Raw genomic sequence first — 17,157 nt, forward strand, 5'->3', positions numbered from 1 at the left:
ATGTTCCCCAAATCACAGCAGACTGGAGGTGGGAGTTAGGAGGAAAGCACCTGTCTCAGGAAAAACCAATCCATAAGCAGGTCACCAGTAAAAACCATTTGCTTCAGCCTGGGCAAAGCTTATTAAGCTTAGCCACATTCTCTCTTGTAATTTAGCACATAAAGACTAAGACCAAAGGGGCGGGGGGAAGACTAAGAATTAGTAATAGGAAAATAAAACGTATAGGGCGGCGCCTGTGGCTCAGTGAGTAGGGCGCCGGCCCCATATGCTGAGGGTGGTGGGTTCAAACCCAGCCCCGGCCAAACTGCAACAACAACAAAAAAAAAAATAGCCGGGCGTTGTGGCGGGTGCCTGTAGTCCCAGCTGCTCGGGAGGCTGAGGCAAGAGAATCACGTAAGCCGAAGAGTTAGAGGTTGCTGTGAGCCGTGTGACGCCAGGGCACTCTACCCGAGGGTGGTACAGTGAGACTCTGTCTCTACAAAAAAGAAAAGAAAACGTATAGCTGATGAGCGATTGGCAGGGCAGTACTGCAAAGGTCCATGAATTCCCATCACCAAGACAATCCTAGGAAGTACCTTGGATATGTGAGAACTGGACCTTTAATTTTCCTAACATTTTGTCCTACTTAATGTAGTCTGAATAAGGATGTGTTCCTTGCATTCATTCAGAGAGAGGGTCTTACTCTGTCACCCAGGCCAGAGTGCAATGGTGAGATCATAGCTCCCTGAAGCCCCAAATGCTAAGGTCAAGCAATCCTTCCATCTCAGTCTTCCAAGTAGCTGGGACTACAGGCATATGCTACTATGTTTTTTTTTTTTTTTTTTTTAATATTTTGTATAGCTAGAGTCTTGCTGTGTTATCCAGGCTGGTTTCAAACTCCTGGCCTGATCCTCCTGCCTTGGCCTCCCTAATGGATTATACGTGTGAGCCACTGTGGTCAGCCCCTAGCATTCTCAAAATCTTAATTCAAAACAAGTACCCACTAATGTAGAATTTTAATTTTATAGATGCAAGAAATGAGGGCGAAAAAAAATTTTTGGAAAAAAATGATTAAACTTTCCTAATTTAGGTCAATAGCTAATGAGATGTAATCCTAGGTCTTTTCATTCTAAAAATTAAGTTTACCACAAATCTCAAGGGAAGAGTTATCAGACACAAAACATTTGGGATTTCCAACTTTTCTCCAAACTTAATGTATATTATTTATTACAAATCTAAGCTTAGGAAAGAAAAATAAAAAATCTACTATGACCCTAGTTCACGGTGGTTGAACATCTCCAGAGTCAGCTTAAGGCCAGGGATCTGAGAGATGTTCACTTGCTAGAATGTAAACTACATGATAATAGGAACTTAGCCTGTGCTATTCATTGCTCTATCCTCACTGCTTACCACAGACAGATGCTGAATAAATATTTGCTGAGCCAATGAATTTAACAGAGAGAAGGCAGAAAGGGAAATCAGTGGAAAAGAGCGGCTTGGAGTTTAACTGTGACGCCCTCAGCAGTGGAAAGCAGTCAGAGCCCCCACTCATGTCTTTTTAAGTTTTCTCTGCCAGACAGAGTCTTACTTTGTCACCCTGGTAGAGTGCTGTGGTGTCATAGCTCACGTAACAACCTCAAACTCCTGGGCTCAAGTTGATCCTCTTGCCTCAGCCTCCCAAGTAGCTGGGACTACAGGAGCCCACCACAACACCCAGATAGTTTTTTCTTTCTTTTTTTTTTTTTTCTTTTTCTTTTTCAGTTTTTGTCTGAGGCTGGGTTTGAACCCACCATCTCCGGGATATGGGGTTGGTGCCCTACTCCTTTGAGCCACAGTGCTGCCCAACACCCAGCTAGTTTTTTAGAGACAGGGTCTCGCTCTTGCTCAGGCTGCTCTAACTCTTGAGCTCAGACAATCCACCCACCTCAGCCTCCCAGAGTGCTAGGATTATAGGCGTGAGCCACTGCTCCTGCTTTTTATTGCTGTTTTTAACATTTATAGCTTTATTGAGATATAGTTTACATACCATACCATTCATCCATTTCAAGTATACAGTTCAGTACCTTTTAGTACAATTCACAAAGTTATGTGCTGATCACAACTTAACCCCAGATGATTTTCATTACTACAAAAAGCAGTCCCATACCCATTAGCAGTCATTTCCCATTTGTCCCAATCCCTGGCAACTACTAATTTCCTCTCTTTCTGTATGCATTTGCCTATAATGGACATTTCACATTGTGAAATACTTGGACTTCAGACCATCTCTAGACATAGATAGACCTCCTAAGATCCTTGAAATTTATGGAGTGATTGGGAGTGTCTCATTAGTATGCTAATGAATCACTGGTGCCAGGGGTTCCTAGATAGCTTTAGGACAAGAGCTGGTCACTAGAAAGACCAAGGCACGTTTAGAAGGTTGGGGCTTCCCCCAAGCCTCCAGGTAAGAGAAAGGGGCTGAAAATTAAGATGATCACCAATGGTCAATGATTTAATCAACCATGCCTATGTAATGAAGCTTCCACAAACCCCCGAAGTCTAGGTTCTGAGAGCCTACAGATAGCTGAACATGGGGGTGCCTGAAGGTTGGAGTGCCTAGAGCATGGAAATTCTGTATCCCTTCCCATATACCATGTCTGGCTGTTCATCTGCATCCTCTGTGATATCCTTTATAGCAAACCAGTAAATGTAAGTAAAGCCTTTCCCTGAGTTCTGTGAGTTGCTCTAACAAATAAATTGAACCCAAAACAAGGGTCATGGGAACCCCTGATTCTGTGATATCCTTTATAACAAACCAGTAAATGTAAGCAAAGCTTTTCCCTGAGTTCTGTGAGCTGCTCTAACAAATAAATTGAACCCAAGAAAAGGGTCGTGGGAACCCTTGATTTGCTGGCCACAACCTATGATCACATCTGCATGGGTACATACTTGCGAGACACCAAGCCCTCAACCTGTGATTTGAATTATCTTCAAGTAGATTGTGTAAAAATTAAATTGAATTAATGGACAGAATTGGTGTCTGCTACAGAACTGATTGCTTGCTTGGTGTGTGGAAAAACCCCACACATCTGATACCAGAAATACTGTGTTGAGTGACTTAAGAGTAGGATGTTTTTTCTTTTGCTATATCTTCTCACATATAAATGGAATTATTTGTGACTGGTTTCTTTCAGGTAGTATATCTTCAGGATTCATCCATACTGTTGCATTTATCAGTACAGTAGTCCTCCCTTATCTGTAAGGGACATATTCCAAGACTCCCAACAGACCCCTGAAACCACATACTGAACTCTATACTGTATTATGTTTTTTCTTACACATATATATTATAAATTAGGCAAAATAAGAGTTAACAGAAACTAATAATAAAATACAATAATATAACAATATACTATAATAAGTCACAAGCGACTCAGCGCCTTAGCTCAGTGGTTAGGGCGCTAGCCCCATGCACAGGGGCTGGTGCGTTCAAAGCTGGCCAGTGCCTGTTAAAACATTGACAACAATAGCCAAGTGTTGTGGCAAGTGCCTGTAATCCCAGCTACCTGGGAGGCTGAGACAAGAGAATCTCTTAAGCCCAAGAGTTGACATTACTGTGTGAGCTGTGACGCCCCGACAATCTACCCAGAGTGACATAGTGAGACTCTCAAAAAAAATAAAAAAATTAAAAATAAGATAAAACTCATGAGAAAGTGATCTTCTTCCTTTTCTCAAAATACATTATACCGTACTCACCTACTTTCCTACTACAGTTGACAGTAGGTAACTGAAACAACAGATGGGGGTGTCATAGTACTTCATTCCTTTTTATGGCAAGACAATACTCTATTGTATAGACATACCACAGTTGGTTTATCCATTCATCAATTAATGGACATTTGGTTTGTTTCCTTGTTTTGGGTATTATGGATAATGCAGCTATGAATGTTCATGCACAAATTTTTGCACAGCCATATGTTTTAAATTCCTCTGCATTTTTATCTAGGAGTAAAACTGTTGGGTCACATGGTAACTACTTAACTTTTTCAAGAACTGCTAAGTTATAGTCCTTGTAGCTGAAAAATTTTACAATTCCTTCAGCCATCTACAATGGTTCTGCTTTCTCCACATACCAACACTTGCTATTGTCATTTTTACAGATTGACATTCTAGTGGGTGTAAAGTGGTATCTCATTATGGTTTAGATCTAGATTTCCTTAGTGACTAATTATGTTGAGCATATTCTCATTTGTTTACTGATCTTGATTAAGCTTTTCATCATTAAAGGTAACACCGATTGAGTTTCTCTTATTTGAAATATGTGGGACCAGAAATGTCTCAGATTTTTCAGATTTTAGAATATTTGTATTATACTTAGACTGAGCATCCCTAAACCAAAATCTGACATGCTACAATGAGCATTTCCCTTCAAAGTCATTGCCAGTGCTCAAAAAGTTTCAGATTCTGGAGCACTCTGTTTTTTTGGATTATGGGTGTTTGACTTGTCTTTAAAGTTGAAAAACGAAAGGGAAAAATTATTTAAGACATTAGGAAGAAAAAATATGAACAAAATACTCGCTGTAAGATGTTTGATAAAACAACTGGTCAGCGATAAACTCAATTCTACAGATACACCTGTGATATAATGAACATCTCCACACAATATTGAAAGGTGAAATAAGGAACCAATCACTTACATCTGTATTGGATAGTGGTTCTTTGTAATTTTATCTTCAATAGGCTTTTTCCTTCCTTTTTTCTTATTCTAACAGACTCCTTATTCTTGTAGCAAACCTGTGGTTTAAGTGAAGGTACCAACACTCCTCATCTCTACAAAAAATGCAGGGGAATTTAAAACATGGGTGCACAAAAATTTGTGCATGAACATTCACAGCTGCATTATCCATTATACCCAAAACAAGGAAATAAACCAAATGTCCATTAATTGATGAATGGATAAACCAATAGAGTATTGTTTTGCCATAAAAAGGAATGAAGTACTATGACAACTTGATAATTTGTACTGGCCAATCACAGAACCATATTACTCTATCCCCAAGGTGACTAATTAAGGAATAAGCCTGCAATCAAACCTTGTCCAATCAAAGCCCTTCCTAGACTTTCACTAGTACTTATCATAATTAATTCCACCTATAACCCTGGACTTAGCTGGTTATGCGAACCAGATTCCTCTATTAGGCTGAAAGTAATTTGAGCTAGGTTTCTGTTCCCTAAAACCTAACTACATAATATAAAAATCAGCTCTTTCAACCTAAAGTTATCAGACTTAACTTTCAATATCAACATTATTGAAAAAAACCTTATATCTTTAAAGCCATCATTCTAAGGACAGCCAGAAAAACATTTAGGTTTCACACCTACTAAAGAACCAGGAGTGATGTAACCGTTATTTGAAAATCTTAAAACAAGTACTTTGCTTTTATGCACCAGTAACAGATCAAAGTGGCTAAAGAGGACCAGTGTACAGAGGTGGGACAGGTAACAAACAGGACCCAGCCATTTGATACAATCATCAGAGACCACAAGTCGTCTTTCAGGACACAACTACTAAATTAATTTATGTAACACCTACTTTAAGGAACCACAAAGGCACACCATAATTAAAGCAAGTACTAAGAGTACTGAGCATGTAAAGTTTTCATTGAAGAACAGAATCTGAGATAGAATATGATTCACTTTTTCTAATATTAGAAAATATGTATCACCAAACTAGGAAACCACTTTATCTTAGGATTCTGACTTTTCTTCTTAGACAGTCTCACTCTGTTCCCCTGGTAGAATGCTGTGGCATCGTAGCTCACAGCAACCTTAAACTCTTGCTTAAGTGATTCTCTTGCCTCAGTCTCTCGGGCAGCTGGGACTACAGGCGCCCACCACCACACCCAGCTATTTTTTATTTTAGAGGTGAGGTCTCACTCTGGCTCAGGCTGATCTCGAACTTGTGAGCTCAGGCAATCCACCCACCGTGGTCTCCCCAGAGTGCTAGCAGTCATCGTGCACAGCCCTAGGATTCTGACTTTTCTTAGTAAAAATGTAATAAAATTCCAGGTTTGCCAAAAATACATTATTTAAAATGTAATTATATTAAGTTTAATATAAATTAAATTTAGGGTAAAAATGTCAGGTGACCAAACTTTGTTCTAATAGTTTGGAAAAATTTTTTTAGCATTTTTAATAATCAAGCTAATGTTAATACCAGCAAATGTCAATGAACTTAGATCATTTTCATTATTGGTACTAAGTAGCGTGAATTAGATAGAGCTGCTTTCTGGTCAAATTTACAGTTCTGTGGGAAAACAGTTACAAAACCTACTTACAACACTGGATTAGAGAAATGTAGTCAGAAACCAGTGAGGTTGTGGTAACTGGGTTGAAGTATGTGGGAAAAGGAAGCTTTCAACAGACTCTTAATAAGGGGGATAGAAAGCCTCCGCCAATTTGTGTGATGTGATTTGGATTATGGCACACAGGGGTACAAAAAGGAATCACAAGCAAAATGTTATTCTGACATGGACCACAAGGGTTTACTTGGATATAATGTTATGAGGTAAGTTGGTTGAAATAGTTAAGAGCCTCCATTCACTCTGATGCTAGGCACCATTAAGCATGTTAATGGCTCAGAAAGATTTAAGTTAACTTCCATGATTATTAAATTGAGGAATCAGAATTCAAACCTAGATCTAAGCGAGTACATGGCCCATGTTCTTTTAACTCCTATTCTATAAAGCCTTTTAAGAGCCTGTAATAATTAAAAGTGCCAGCAATCTGTAACACAAGCTATGATAATAAATTAAGATAGTGGTTCTCAAAGTTTGGTTCACAGGCCCCTGTGTAGGCCCTGAGACTTTCATAGAGAGTCCACAGGAAAACTATTTTCCTAATACTATAAATAATACTTTTTTATTGTATTAACATGTGAATTAATACCATAGGGTTAAGATTACTGCAATTTACCAAAAATTAAGGCAATGGTATCAAGCTATAAGTATTGTATTTCACAGCTAAAGAACAAAAAGCCAGCTCACTTAAGAATATCTTTGATGAAAAGTAAAAACTGATTGATTTTATTGGATATAAGCCTTTACTTTCCAGTTGTGTTATAAAATGGGGATTACACATAAACCAATTCTATATTATGCTGACTTCTCCTGGAGAAAGTACTTATGCAATTTAGCTGAGAATTGCACTGGCCATTTTTTCATGGAATACCACTTTTACTTTAAAGAACGACTGACAGTCAGATTATGGTTATTCAGACTCAGTGTCTGGCAGATGTTTTCACAAAAATGAGCAAAGTGGGCCTATGGCTTCAAGAAAAACAATTCATAGCATTTATTGCTAATGACAAAATTTGAGCCTGCAAGTGAAAATTAGAATTTTAGCAAACTTGTATCCACCACTGTAAGCTTGCTAGATTCCCAATACTTAGAGGACTTTTTTTCTGAACAGCATGGTAACATTAATTGTGAATTATTTTTCATTGTCTAATAAAATGTGTCAGCATTTGGAAGATCTGCATAACACAGTGACATAACGTTTTCCAAGACATGACATTACAAAATCAGGCCTGGGTAAAAGATACATTTGAAGTGCAAGACAGAAAAAGACAGAAAAGGGATTTTAATGTAACAGTGTAAGAAAAGTTCCCTGATTTTTCCAAAAGCAAACTATGCAACCAAAATGTATGAACTCCCCCCCACCCCCCAAATAATACACATATATTGAAATAAAAAAAAAAAAGACAACTCAGCGCCAGTAGCACAGTGCTTACGGCACCAGCCACATACACCAAGGCTGGCGGGTTGGAACCTGGCCTGGGACAGCTAAACAACAATGACAACTGCAACAAAAAATAGCCGGACGTTGTGGCAGGCATCTGTAGTCCCAGCTACTTGGGAGGCTGAGGCAAGACAATCTCTTAAGCCCAGGAGTTTGAGGTTGTGTGATGCTATGGCACTCTACCGAGGGCGACATAGTGGGACGCTATCTTGGAAAAAAAAAAAAAAGACAAGAAAAGCTCGTTGATGTTGCTCCAGATTCTACATTGCAACTAATCTTTAAAAAAACTACCATTTGTGGAATTATGCTGTAGTATCAAAAAGTAATCTCCGTAATTATCCTGAAAAGGCTATTAAAACACCCTCTCTTTCAACTGCCTATCCATGTGAAGGTGGATATTTTTCATACACTTCAACCAAACAATATATCAGAAAAGATTGAATTCAGAAATAGATATGAGAATTCAGCTGCCTTCTCTTAAGTCAAACCTTAAACAGTCTTGAAAAAAAAGGTTAAACAGGGCCACTCCTCTCATTAAATATTTTTGGGTTTGCAAAATAAATTTTATTTTTCATTAAAATTTTTATATTTGTGTAAAATGCCTTCATTTTCATATGAAAAATATTTTTTAAGTGCTTACTTTTAACTTCTGAAGTGGTAAATATTGATACACACCCCAAAAAGCTGTCTGAGGGTCTTTAACTTTTAACAGTGTAAATGGGTCTTTAGCCCCAAACCCTTGAAAATATCACAATTAAGGGCATTACAAATGCATATAATATTGTCATTACTTTGAAGATGACCATATAACAACTGTTCTCATATTAACTACAGAAACAGTGAGTCTCTCCAATCCTGTCTTTCAACAAACCTAAATGGAAAGCACAGAAAATGGATTCTTTTCTGTAGTGTTCAAAGTCCGCACATGATATACAATTTCCAAAAATCAATTCTGGGAGAAAATGAAAACTCTTACTAAATACCGTTTTTTTTTTTTTTTTTTTTTTTGAGACACAGCTTCAAGCTGTCACCCTGGGTAGAGTGCTGTGGCATCACAGCTCATAGCAACCTCCAAACTCCTGGGCTCAAATGATTCTCCTGCCGCCGCCTCCCAAGTAGCTGGGACACAATGCCCAGCTATTTTTTGGTTGCAGCTGTCATTGTTGTTTGGTGGGCCAGGGATGAATTCGAACCCGCCAGCTCAGGTGTATGTGGCTGGCGCCTTAGTTGCTTGAGCCACAGGCGCCAAGCCCTAAATACTTTTTATACCTCATAAACTTTCACATAAAATCTTTTAATCAAATTTGAGACCTGCATTACGGCTGAAAGAAGTCAATGGGAAAAAGTGTGGTATAGGACAAAAAACAGACTTTACTTTGACACACAAATTAAAGCCATTCCCTTGAATATTATCCTAAATCAGAAGCACGAGAATCTTAATTCCTTAAAAGGAAGTCAATAATTTCTACTTACAAGATTGAGAGAAATAAGAATTCAGTTAAAAGCATATATACTAGGTCCTCAAAAAGTTCCCTCCAATTATACTCCTCTCCTCTGTTCCAAAACTAAACCAGGGAGTACCAGAATCAGCAATCAAGGTTAAATTTGATGGTATGCTCTCATTTCATTATTACAGGCCTCAAGTAGAAGAATGCTACTCCAGAAAACATTTTAAAATAGTTTAAGGACTATCAGGTATTAGGAGTTAATCTTTAAAAACTATTATGCATTTTTTTCAAAAGTAGTTTAATTTCTTTTAAATCTGTATCACTCCTACAATACTTCACAATCTTGTATATTTATTTGACATACTAGTGACTGAAAAGCAAGGCTATCTTGGTATTTCTAAAAAAATTACAAATGAAGCAATTCTGAAATCTGCTACCTTGCAAACCAGGAAAAGGTGGCAGGAAGCACAAAAATGTCTATTTAATTCCTAACTATATTTCTATCAGATATCTCATATTGTCACATGCTTGGACTATTAAATGAAAAATTAGACAGTAGTTATTTTAAGTATAGTAAATATGTTCCAAGATTTGTGATGAGAGAGGTCAGTCTCTAAAAGTTAACAAGACTTAATAGCTTAACAACGCTTTTCCTTCTGCACATTTTAACGTATTACCAAGGCTATTTCAAAACAACACAACAGCTGATTAACTTATTAAACTCTTGCCAACCACAACTTTTTAAAAAAAGTTCAAGCTGACTTCTCATTATATGTTGGGTGGACAATCTCAAGTTTCTAATTATGAAGCATTTTAACATTCTTTCATATTTAGGGTAAGATGTTTTCTCGAAATTATGTTTTTATAAGATATAATTATTTTTCTAACATACTTTACACTGTATTTGACCCTGGATAGTCTCAGAATTTCCACAAAAACTATGTAGGTTTATTATAAAGTCTATAGGAGAATTTCCATCTACTTTAAAAACATAAATTAGATGAGTGTAATTTGCTTTATCCTGGCAAATTTTTTATTTGAAGTTTGGTTACTATCCATTTCCTGTGTTGCTTGTGTACCCTCTATGTATGGTTACTGTTCTCAACTAATACTGGAAATCTACCACACAGAAGGGAAGAAGTCAAGCTGTGGTGTACATCATCAACAGTTCCTGAAAATTATTTTAAATGGACATTAACATATATGCCTTATTTGATGCTTTTTGTCTTTCCAGAAAGTTAGCATAACCATATTTTGGAGAAGCCAGATTGGTAGACTAAAAGGTAGGAGCAAATATCAGATTGAAAGCTAAGGGTTAAGTTTCAACTCTAAAACTTAGAAATTTTAACTTTAAAAGGGTCATTAACTCCTTGTGCCCAAACTACCCTTCAATGAGCAACTACGTATCTCTGTATTAAAACCTTCCAATATAACTTAAATTATACATACACATAAAGAAAAAAAGAGTCAAGTGCAAATAGAGGAGGAAGAGACTTCAATTACACTGGATCCTATTAAATCCCCACTCTCCCCCTAAACAGAAAAGCTGAAGGTGATAAAATGCTCAGTACACTGCCAGGCATCTTCCTAACATTAACCTATTAATCTTTACAACACTCAGGAAGCAGATGTCAAGTACCTCTAGTTTTACTGATAAAAAGAACCATAAGACTAAGTGATTTCCCCCAAGGTCACATAACAAAGTTAGAGACTAGATTAAACTAAACTCTAGGTCTAGTACTTTGTACTCTTCATCATTTCTAATCAAACTGTTAGATAAAACAAAAAGCTACCATGATGTTACTCTATAGAAGTGATTTTCAACGGGTGTGCTCTAAGAGGATTTTAGGTGTGTCTCGAATATTTTTAAAAACCATTAATTAAATTATTTTTTAAAGAACTTCAAAGTACAGTAAGTATATTCTTTTCTTTTACTCTTTTTTTGATCACCATAACTTAAGTGTGTCATGGAAGTTTAACTACAGGTTCAAGTGTGCTGTGAGATAAAAAAAAAGGTTGAAAAACACTTCTGTATAAGCTCTACTCTATATATGCACTGCCCAATAAGGTAGCCACTAGCCACATATGACTAGTAAGCACCTGAAATACAGTTTAAATGGAGATGCTGTAACTGTAAAATATAAACTGGATTTTGAAACCAGTATGAAAGAAATAATAATAAATCTCACTAATTTTTTAATACGTATTAGATGTTGCAATGGGATTTTGATACAGTGGATTCAAAAAACTTTTTTGGACAACACTGGTCTGTATTTCTTCCCCAAAGACTTCCCAATGAAACAGATGTCACCGAAAAGCAATTATTTTCTTAGAATTTTTGTATACACTATGTACATAACACAACATAGTAACCACATCTTGGAAGGGGATAAAATGAGCATAAGTGTTTTGAGAAATATAGGGATATATATAATTAACAACTATACAAAATATGCCATTACAGGGTTCTCCAAGGATAATCAAAGATGTTTCTATCTCATCAGGAGTATGTTACTCTCAGTAAGTCACAGAATAAAGTATGACTTTTCCATTAATCTTATACCATTTCCTTAGGTGGAAACTGAAAACAGGCTCAGTGCCCATGCTCAGTGGTTAGGCTGCTGGCCACATACACCAGGGCTAGCAGGTTCGAACCCGGCCCAGGCTTGCTAAAACAACAATGACAACTACAACAAAAAAATAGCTGGACATTGTGGCAGGTGCCTGTAGTCCCAGCTACTTGGATGGCTTAAGTAAGAGAATCACTTGAGCCCAAGAGTTTGAGATTGCTGTGAGCTGTGACGCCACAGCACTCTACCAAGGGTGACACAGTGAGACTTGAAAAAAGAAAAAAACAAAAAAAAAAAAATGAAAAGTGAAAATATTCCTGGAATATTGTACTCTAGGTCTAGTACTTTGTGGCACCTGTGGCTCAGTGGGTAGGGCGCTGGCCCCACATACCGAGGGTGGCGGGTTCAAACCCAGCCCCAGCCGAACTGCAACAAAAAATAGCTGGGTGTTGTGGTGGTCCCAGATACTTGGGAGACTGAGGCAAGAGAATCACCTAAGCCCAAGAGTTGGAGGTTGCTGTGAGCTGTGACGCTACTGCACTCTACAGAGGGCAATAAGGTGAAACTATCTCCATAAAAAGAAAGAAAAGTGAACATATTCCTATTCCTAATATATACAGGGATATTAAAGTCAACAGAGGATGCCCATAAAGCACTGTGAACTTCTCAAAAAAACAAAACCAAAAAAATTAAACTGCCTATGTCTATATACAAGTATTTTTTTTAAAGTCACATATCATGATGTGGTATTCTTCTAATACAAACCCAACACTTGATCTGATTTTGACCAAAATGGTAGAGATAGACATTAAGGGAAAATAGCAATTATAAAAATAAGGATAACTTCATAAAATAATCCGGCAATTCCACAAAAGTTTACCCATAAAGTTTACATATGACCCAGCAATTCCGCTTTTAGGTATACAGCCAAGAGAAATGAAAACACACACCACACAAAAAAAGCACACATGAATATTCATTGCAGGGGCATTTTGAGTAATAGCTAAAAAGTGAAAACAATGCAAACACCAATCAACTGATGAATGGATAAACAAAATGTGGCATAACCATAAACTGGAATTGAACCCTAAGAAAAAATGAAGCACTGATATATTCTTGTTACAACATAAATGAACCTTGAAAACATTACTCGAAAAAAGTCAGTCACAAAACACCATAAATTGTATATTTCCATTTATAGGAAATATCCAGAGTAGACAGATCTAAAAAGATGAAGTAGTTGTCCGGGCTGGGGTAGTTGAGAAATAGAAAGCAATTGTGTATGAGTACAGGTTTCTTTTCATGAAAGTGAAATGTTCAAAGATCGATTGAGATAATGGTTATACATCTTCCTGAATACACTTCATGCTACTATAAATGGACGATTTGTATGGCATGTAAATTACATCTTGATGAAGTTGGTAGAAAAATGAAACCAGAAATGTGGGGCGGGGTGAGGTAACAGGGATTTGTCAAGCACCTAACTGCTATTTTCTGGACTTTGTTACTTTGTGGTATTCATTAGTTTTTAAGTTGTGTGATTTTTATCATTCTAATATTCACAGTAGTAAAAAAAAAAAATCCATCAATATTGTTGCACAACTAGGTAAATTTATTGAAAATCATAAATTGTACATTTAAAAGGCTGATTTCTATGGCATATGAATTATCTCAATAAAGATGTTTAATTTTTGTGTTAAAAAAAGAATCGCAAGAATAACGCATCTCAGGTTAAGCCTAAAACAATCACGTAACTAAAACACTCCCAGTCTTAACAGTCTCTCAAACTATGAAATCCATTAACACATCACAAGGAGCTTTGTGAAAAAGCCCAAAAAAACTCGGTCAAGCAAATGTTCATTTCAGAAACACACAATGAGAATTTGAAGATGCTATTACAAAAATGTACAAAGGACATAAAAAATACTACTTGATCATCTTCTCTTAAAAGTTAAACTCCTGATTCAGATGCAGAATGGAGAATTAAACTTATTTACCTAAACTCTTAATAACTGAGGAGTTAAAGTATTCTATCAGAAGTCTCAGTGGCATGTGTGTGAGTATGTGAGTGTAACACATACACTATGTAGACTGAGAACTTGGGGAGCAGCTGAGTGTCAGACGGCGAAGCCTTTTTTTCCCTTTTTAAATAGGAAAACGTTATGGTGCCATTCTATAGCCCACCCCATCCCCCACAACCACCACCAGCAGGTGGAGGGAAAGGATACTGTAGATTAGAGGATGACAGTTTTGTACAACCCTTTGGACGTTATATGTAAGAATGCAGCTGGTGGTCTCCTCTCAGGAGGGGGAAAGACATTTTTGAACAAGATGAAATAAGGGGTATCCTTTGCCTGGAAGAGGGCATACCATGGGCTACATCTTCAATCAGCTATATCCCGAGTGAAACACAGGCCGCTGGAAGGCACTGTTAGCATCACCAGGATGGCCTCTCATGCCGGGGTGTGTTTTTTTCAACGGAGAAGTTGACTCCTGTAGTTTGAATATTGGGGGGAAAGCAGGGATAAAAGTGGGAGTCGGGAAGACCAGAAAAAATATCTTAATGTGGACACGCCTCTGGCCCCGCGGAGGAAGTTCCGTGCCCCAGTATGTCACCACACTGTCGCACCCCAGCCCCCATCGCCCTCCATCCCGCGGCGCGAGACGTCGGTGCCCGAGCGAGAGCCGTAATCTCCGCCGCCGCCGGGCAGGGGGCCGGGCCGGGCCGGGCCCGGGCAGAGCCGGCCGCACACGCACGCCTCCTCCGCGCTGGCCGCGCCCGGCCTCCCCGCCGCGCGGCCCAGCCCCTCGCACCCGCGCCGGGCCGGCTCCGCTGGGCAGGCCTAGGCCGCGCCGGCCGTCCCCGGGCACCTCGCTCCCTGGCGGAGGCGGAGGAGGCCCGACACAAACTTCCCGGCGCGTTAGCACCGGCGTCACGGGCCGGCCGGCCCCAGCGCCATTCCCCCGGGCCGGCGGCCGCTCCCGCCCCTACTCCGCACACTCAGCGTCCCGGCGGAGACCGGCCCGAGGCCCACAGCCCCCACCGCTCCGGCGCCCCTGACTTTACCTCTAAGTCGCGGCCTTTGTTCTTGAAATTCTTGAGCCGTTGGTTGTCCAGTTTCTCGTTGTCCGCCATGGCCGGGCCGGTGACTCCTTCCCCCGCCCGGGCCCCGCGGGATCCGCCCCAACCACCGCGCCGCACCGACACTCCCAGGAACCGGGCCGCCGCCTCAGCTGCTATGCCCGCCGCGCCGCCGCTTCCTTCCTCCTCTCACTTGCCTCCACCTGGGCGTTCTCCTCCTCTCCCCGCCCGCCCTCTCGCTCTCACCCCGGCGCGACCGCAGATCCAGCAAAGACAACTGCGGGGCCGGGCGGCGGCAACGGCGGCGGAATGTGTGCAGCCGGCAGAGAGGGGGAGGCAGCCTCGATCTGAGGGCCCAGGCGCCGCGGCCACGCCCATCGCCGACAGTCCACATCGCCGATTGGCCCACTGGGCTCCGGCGCGTTTGACCAATCAGAAGGGGCGATGGAGAGCGGGGGCGGAAGAGCGAACGGAAAGGGGAAGCTAGCGACGCAGGGAGGAGTGGCCTGGGGGCCGGGAGGGGTGGGGAGGCGAGGCGTGCAGCTTGGGCAGGCGGGGAGGGACCACGTGCCTCCGGAGAGAGGGGGAGGAAGCGAAAGCAAAGTAGACCTGGGGGAGGGTGGAAGGAGGGGCCGGGCGAGTTGGTTTGCTCCGGTTGTCAGGGCAGCCGCAGACGTCGGGGTCCAGGGTGGAATACGAGTTAAAGTAACGTTCTTTCCTCCCCAGTGCGTCCTCTATTTGAGGGCATTCCTTGCACGCTCCGCTCATTAGCAGGTAGTAGAGCTGAGCCTCGGCTCTAGCCCAGGTCGAGAACCCCTTGCTGCATCGCCCCGCAGACAGGGGGGTCCCTGCTGTCTGAGGGCCGGGTCTGGGGACCAGGACTGACAGAGTTGATGTCGGTTCCGGAGGCGCAGCAGAGAGCGAGAGGGACAGTGAGTGGAAAAGGAAAGGGGATCATTAAACAAACCAGATTCATTCCTTCTGACAGAGTCCCGCAACAGTTAGGAACTTAGGAATTGCTGATGATCTGGGATGACACCACTTACTAGGTATTTCGTCTTAGAAAGTTAAAGAAGCTACTTAACCAGAAAGCATTAACTGCTGGAGGGCGGGACCATGGCATCTGACACAGAATGTAATATTGTAACTCTTTTAAGAAAGGAATTCCAAGGATACCATCTTTACCAGGAACATCAGCAGCAGAGGCAGACATAAAATAGAAAAGAACATGTTCAAAAATTTCAGAAAACAGCACGAGGAAATTATTTTTAAATGTATTCAAATAACAGCCAACGTGCAGTGATATGTGAAGTAGCAACTTGGGTCGGGATCAAGGAGTACAGGCATTGGGTGTGTTCAAAATTGGTGAGGTAGGGGGAAGAAACCCTGACACTCCGGGAACTTGCTGTGTGTGTGTGTGTGTGTGTGTGTGTGTGTGTGTGTGTGTGTGTGTGTGTGTGTGTGTGTGTGTGTGTGTGTGTGTGTGTGTGTGTGTGTGTGTGTGTGTGTGTGTGTGTGTGTGTGTGTGTGTGTAATTGTTTTTAGTAGACTAACGTGCAGAAAGAAACGTTTGAAATGCAAATGTTTCTTAGGAAACACTTAGGAAGTCAAAAGAGGGGGAATTTTTTTTTTTTTACATTTAAAAAAGAAGTCAATGGGTTTAGCCAACATAAATGACTGAGTTTCTTTTGGAGGAGAGGGAATTAAGAGAGTTGGAGTACTTTCGCAGTCATGTGGAGAGAATGTTATAATAGGTAAAAAATTAGAGGCAGAGTAATACCTTTAACGTCCTCAGTACTTTGTATATTTTCAGCTGCACTATAGCAAACAAAAGCTGTGCTTGAAAATAACAAGTTAACTTGAATGTAAATTCAATGCCAATCTTTAAATACGAATGATGAAGTTTGTTATAAATTGTTATTCCCCAAAGACTGATTTAATTGAAGTAACATTCCATTTGTGTGCTAGAGCATTGATGTTTTTCTTTTTTTTTTTTTTTTTTTCTTTTGAGACAGCCTCAAGCTATCGCCCTGGGTAGAGTAACTGTGGCATCACAGCTCACAGCAACCTCAAACTCCTGGGCTCAAGCGATTCTCCTGCCTCCATCTCCCAAGTAGCTGGTACTACAGGCGCCAGCCACAACACCCAGCTATTTTACTGTTGTTTGGCGGGTCCGGGTTGGATTCGAACCTGCCAGCTCAGGTGTATGTGGCTGGCGCCTTAGCTTCTTGACCCACAGGTGCAGAGCCAGCACTGATGTTTTTCAAAATGAATTTAGGATAAGAAAATTCATTTCAAA

General features: G+C 40.4%; 1 protein-coding gene across 2 annotated transcripts in view; it reads right to left on the bottom strand.

The window, feature by feature from the left end:
* The window catches only part of KPNA4 (karyopherin subunit alpha 4), an 88,474-nt gene that overhangs the window by 57,351 nt on the left and 13,966 nt on the right, over positions 1 to 17,157 (bottom strand). Inside the window, exon 1 of one of the 2 annotated variants that reach the window (XM_053599691.1) lies at positions 14,844 to 15,202. The exons of the other annotated variant lie outside the window; for it this stretch is intronic. Coding sequence (XP_053455666.1) covers positions 14,844 to 14,912 — 69 coding nt within the window. The 5' untranslated portion in view covers positions 14,913 to 15,202. Of the gene's footprint in view, positions 1 to 14,843; positions 15,203 to 17,157 lie in introns of those variants that run through there. 2 annotated transcript variants of the gene reach the window in all.

This window comes from Nycticebus coucang, chromosome 8 (assembly GCF_027406575.1).
Source record: "Nycticebus coucang isolate mNycCou1 chromosome 8, mNycCou1.pri, whole genome shotgun sequence".
Taxonomy (NCBI): Eukaryota; Metazoa; Chordata; class Mammalia; order Primates; family Lorisidae; genus Nycticebus; species Nycticebus coucang.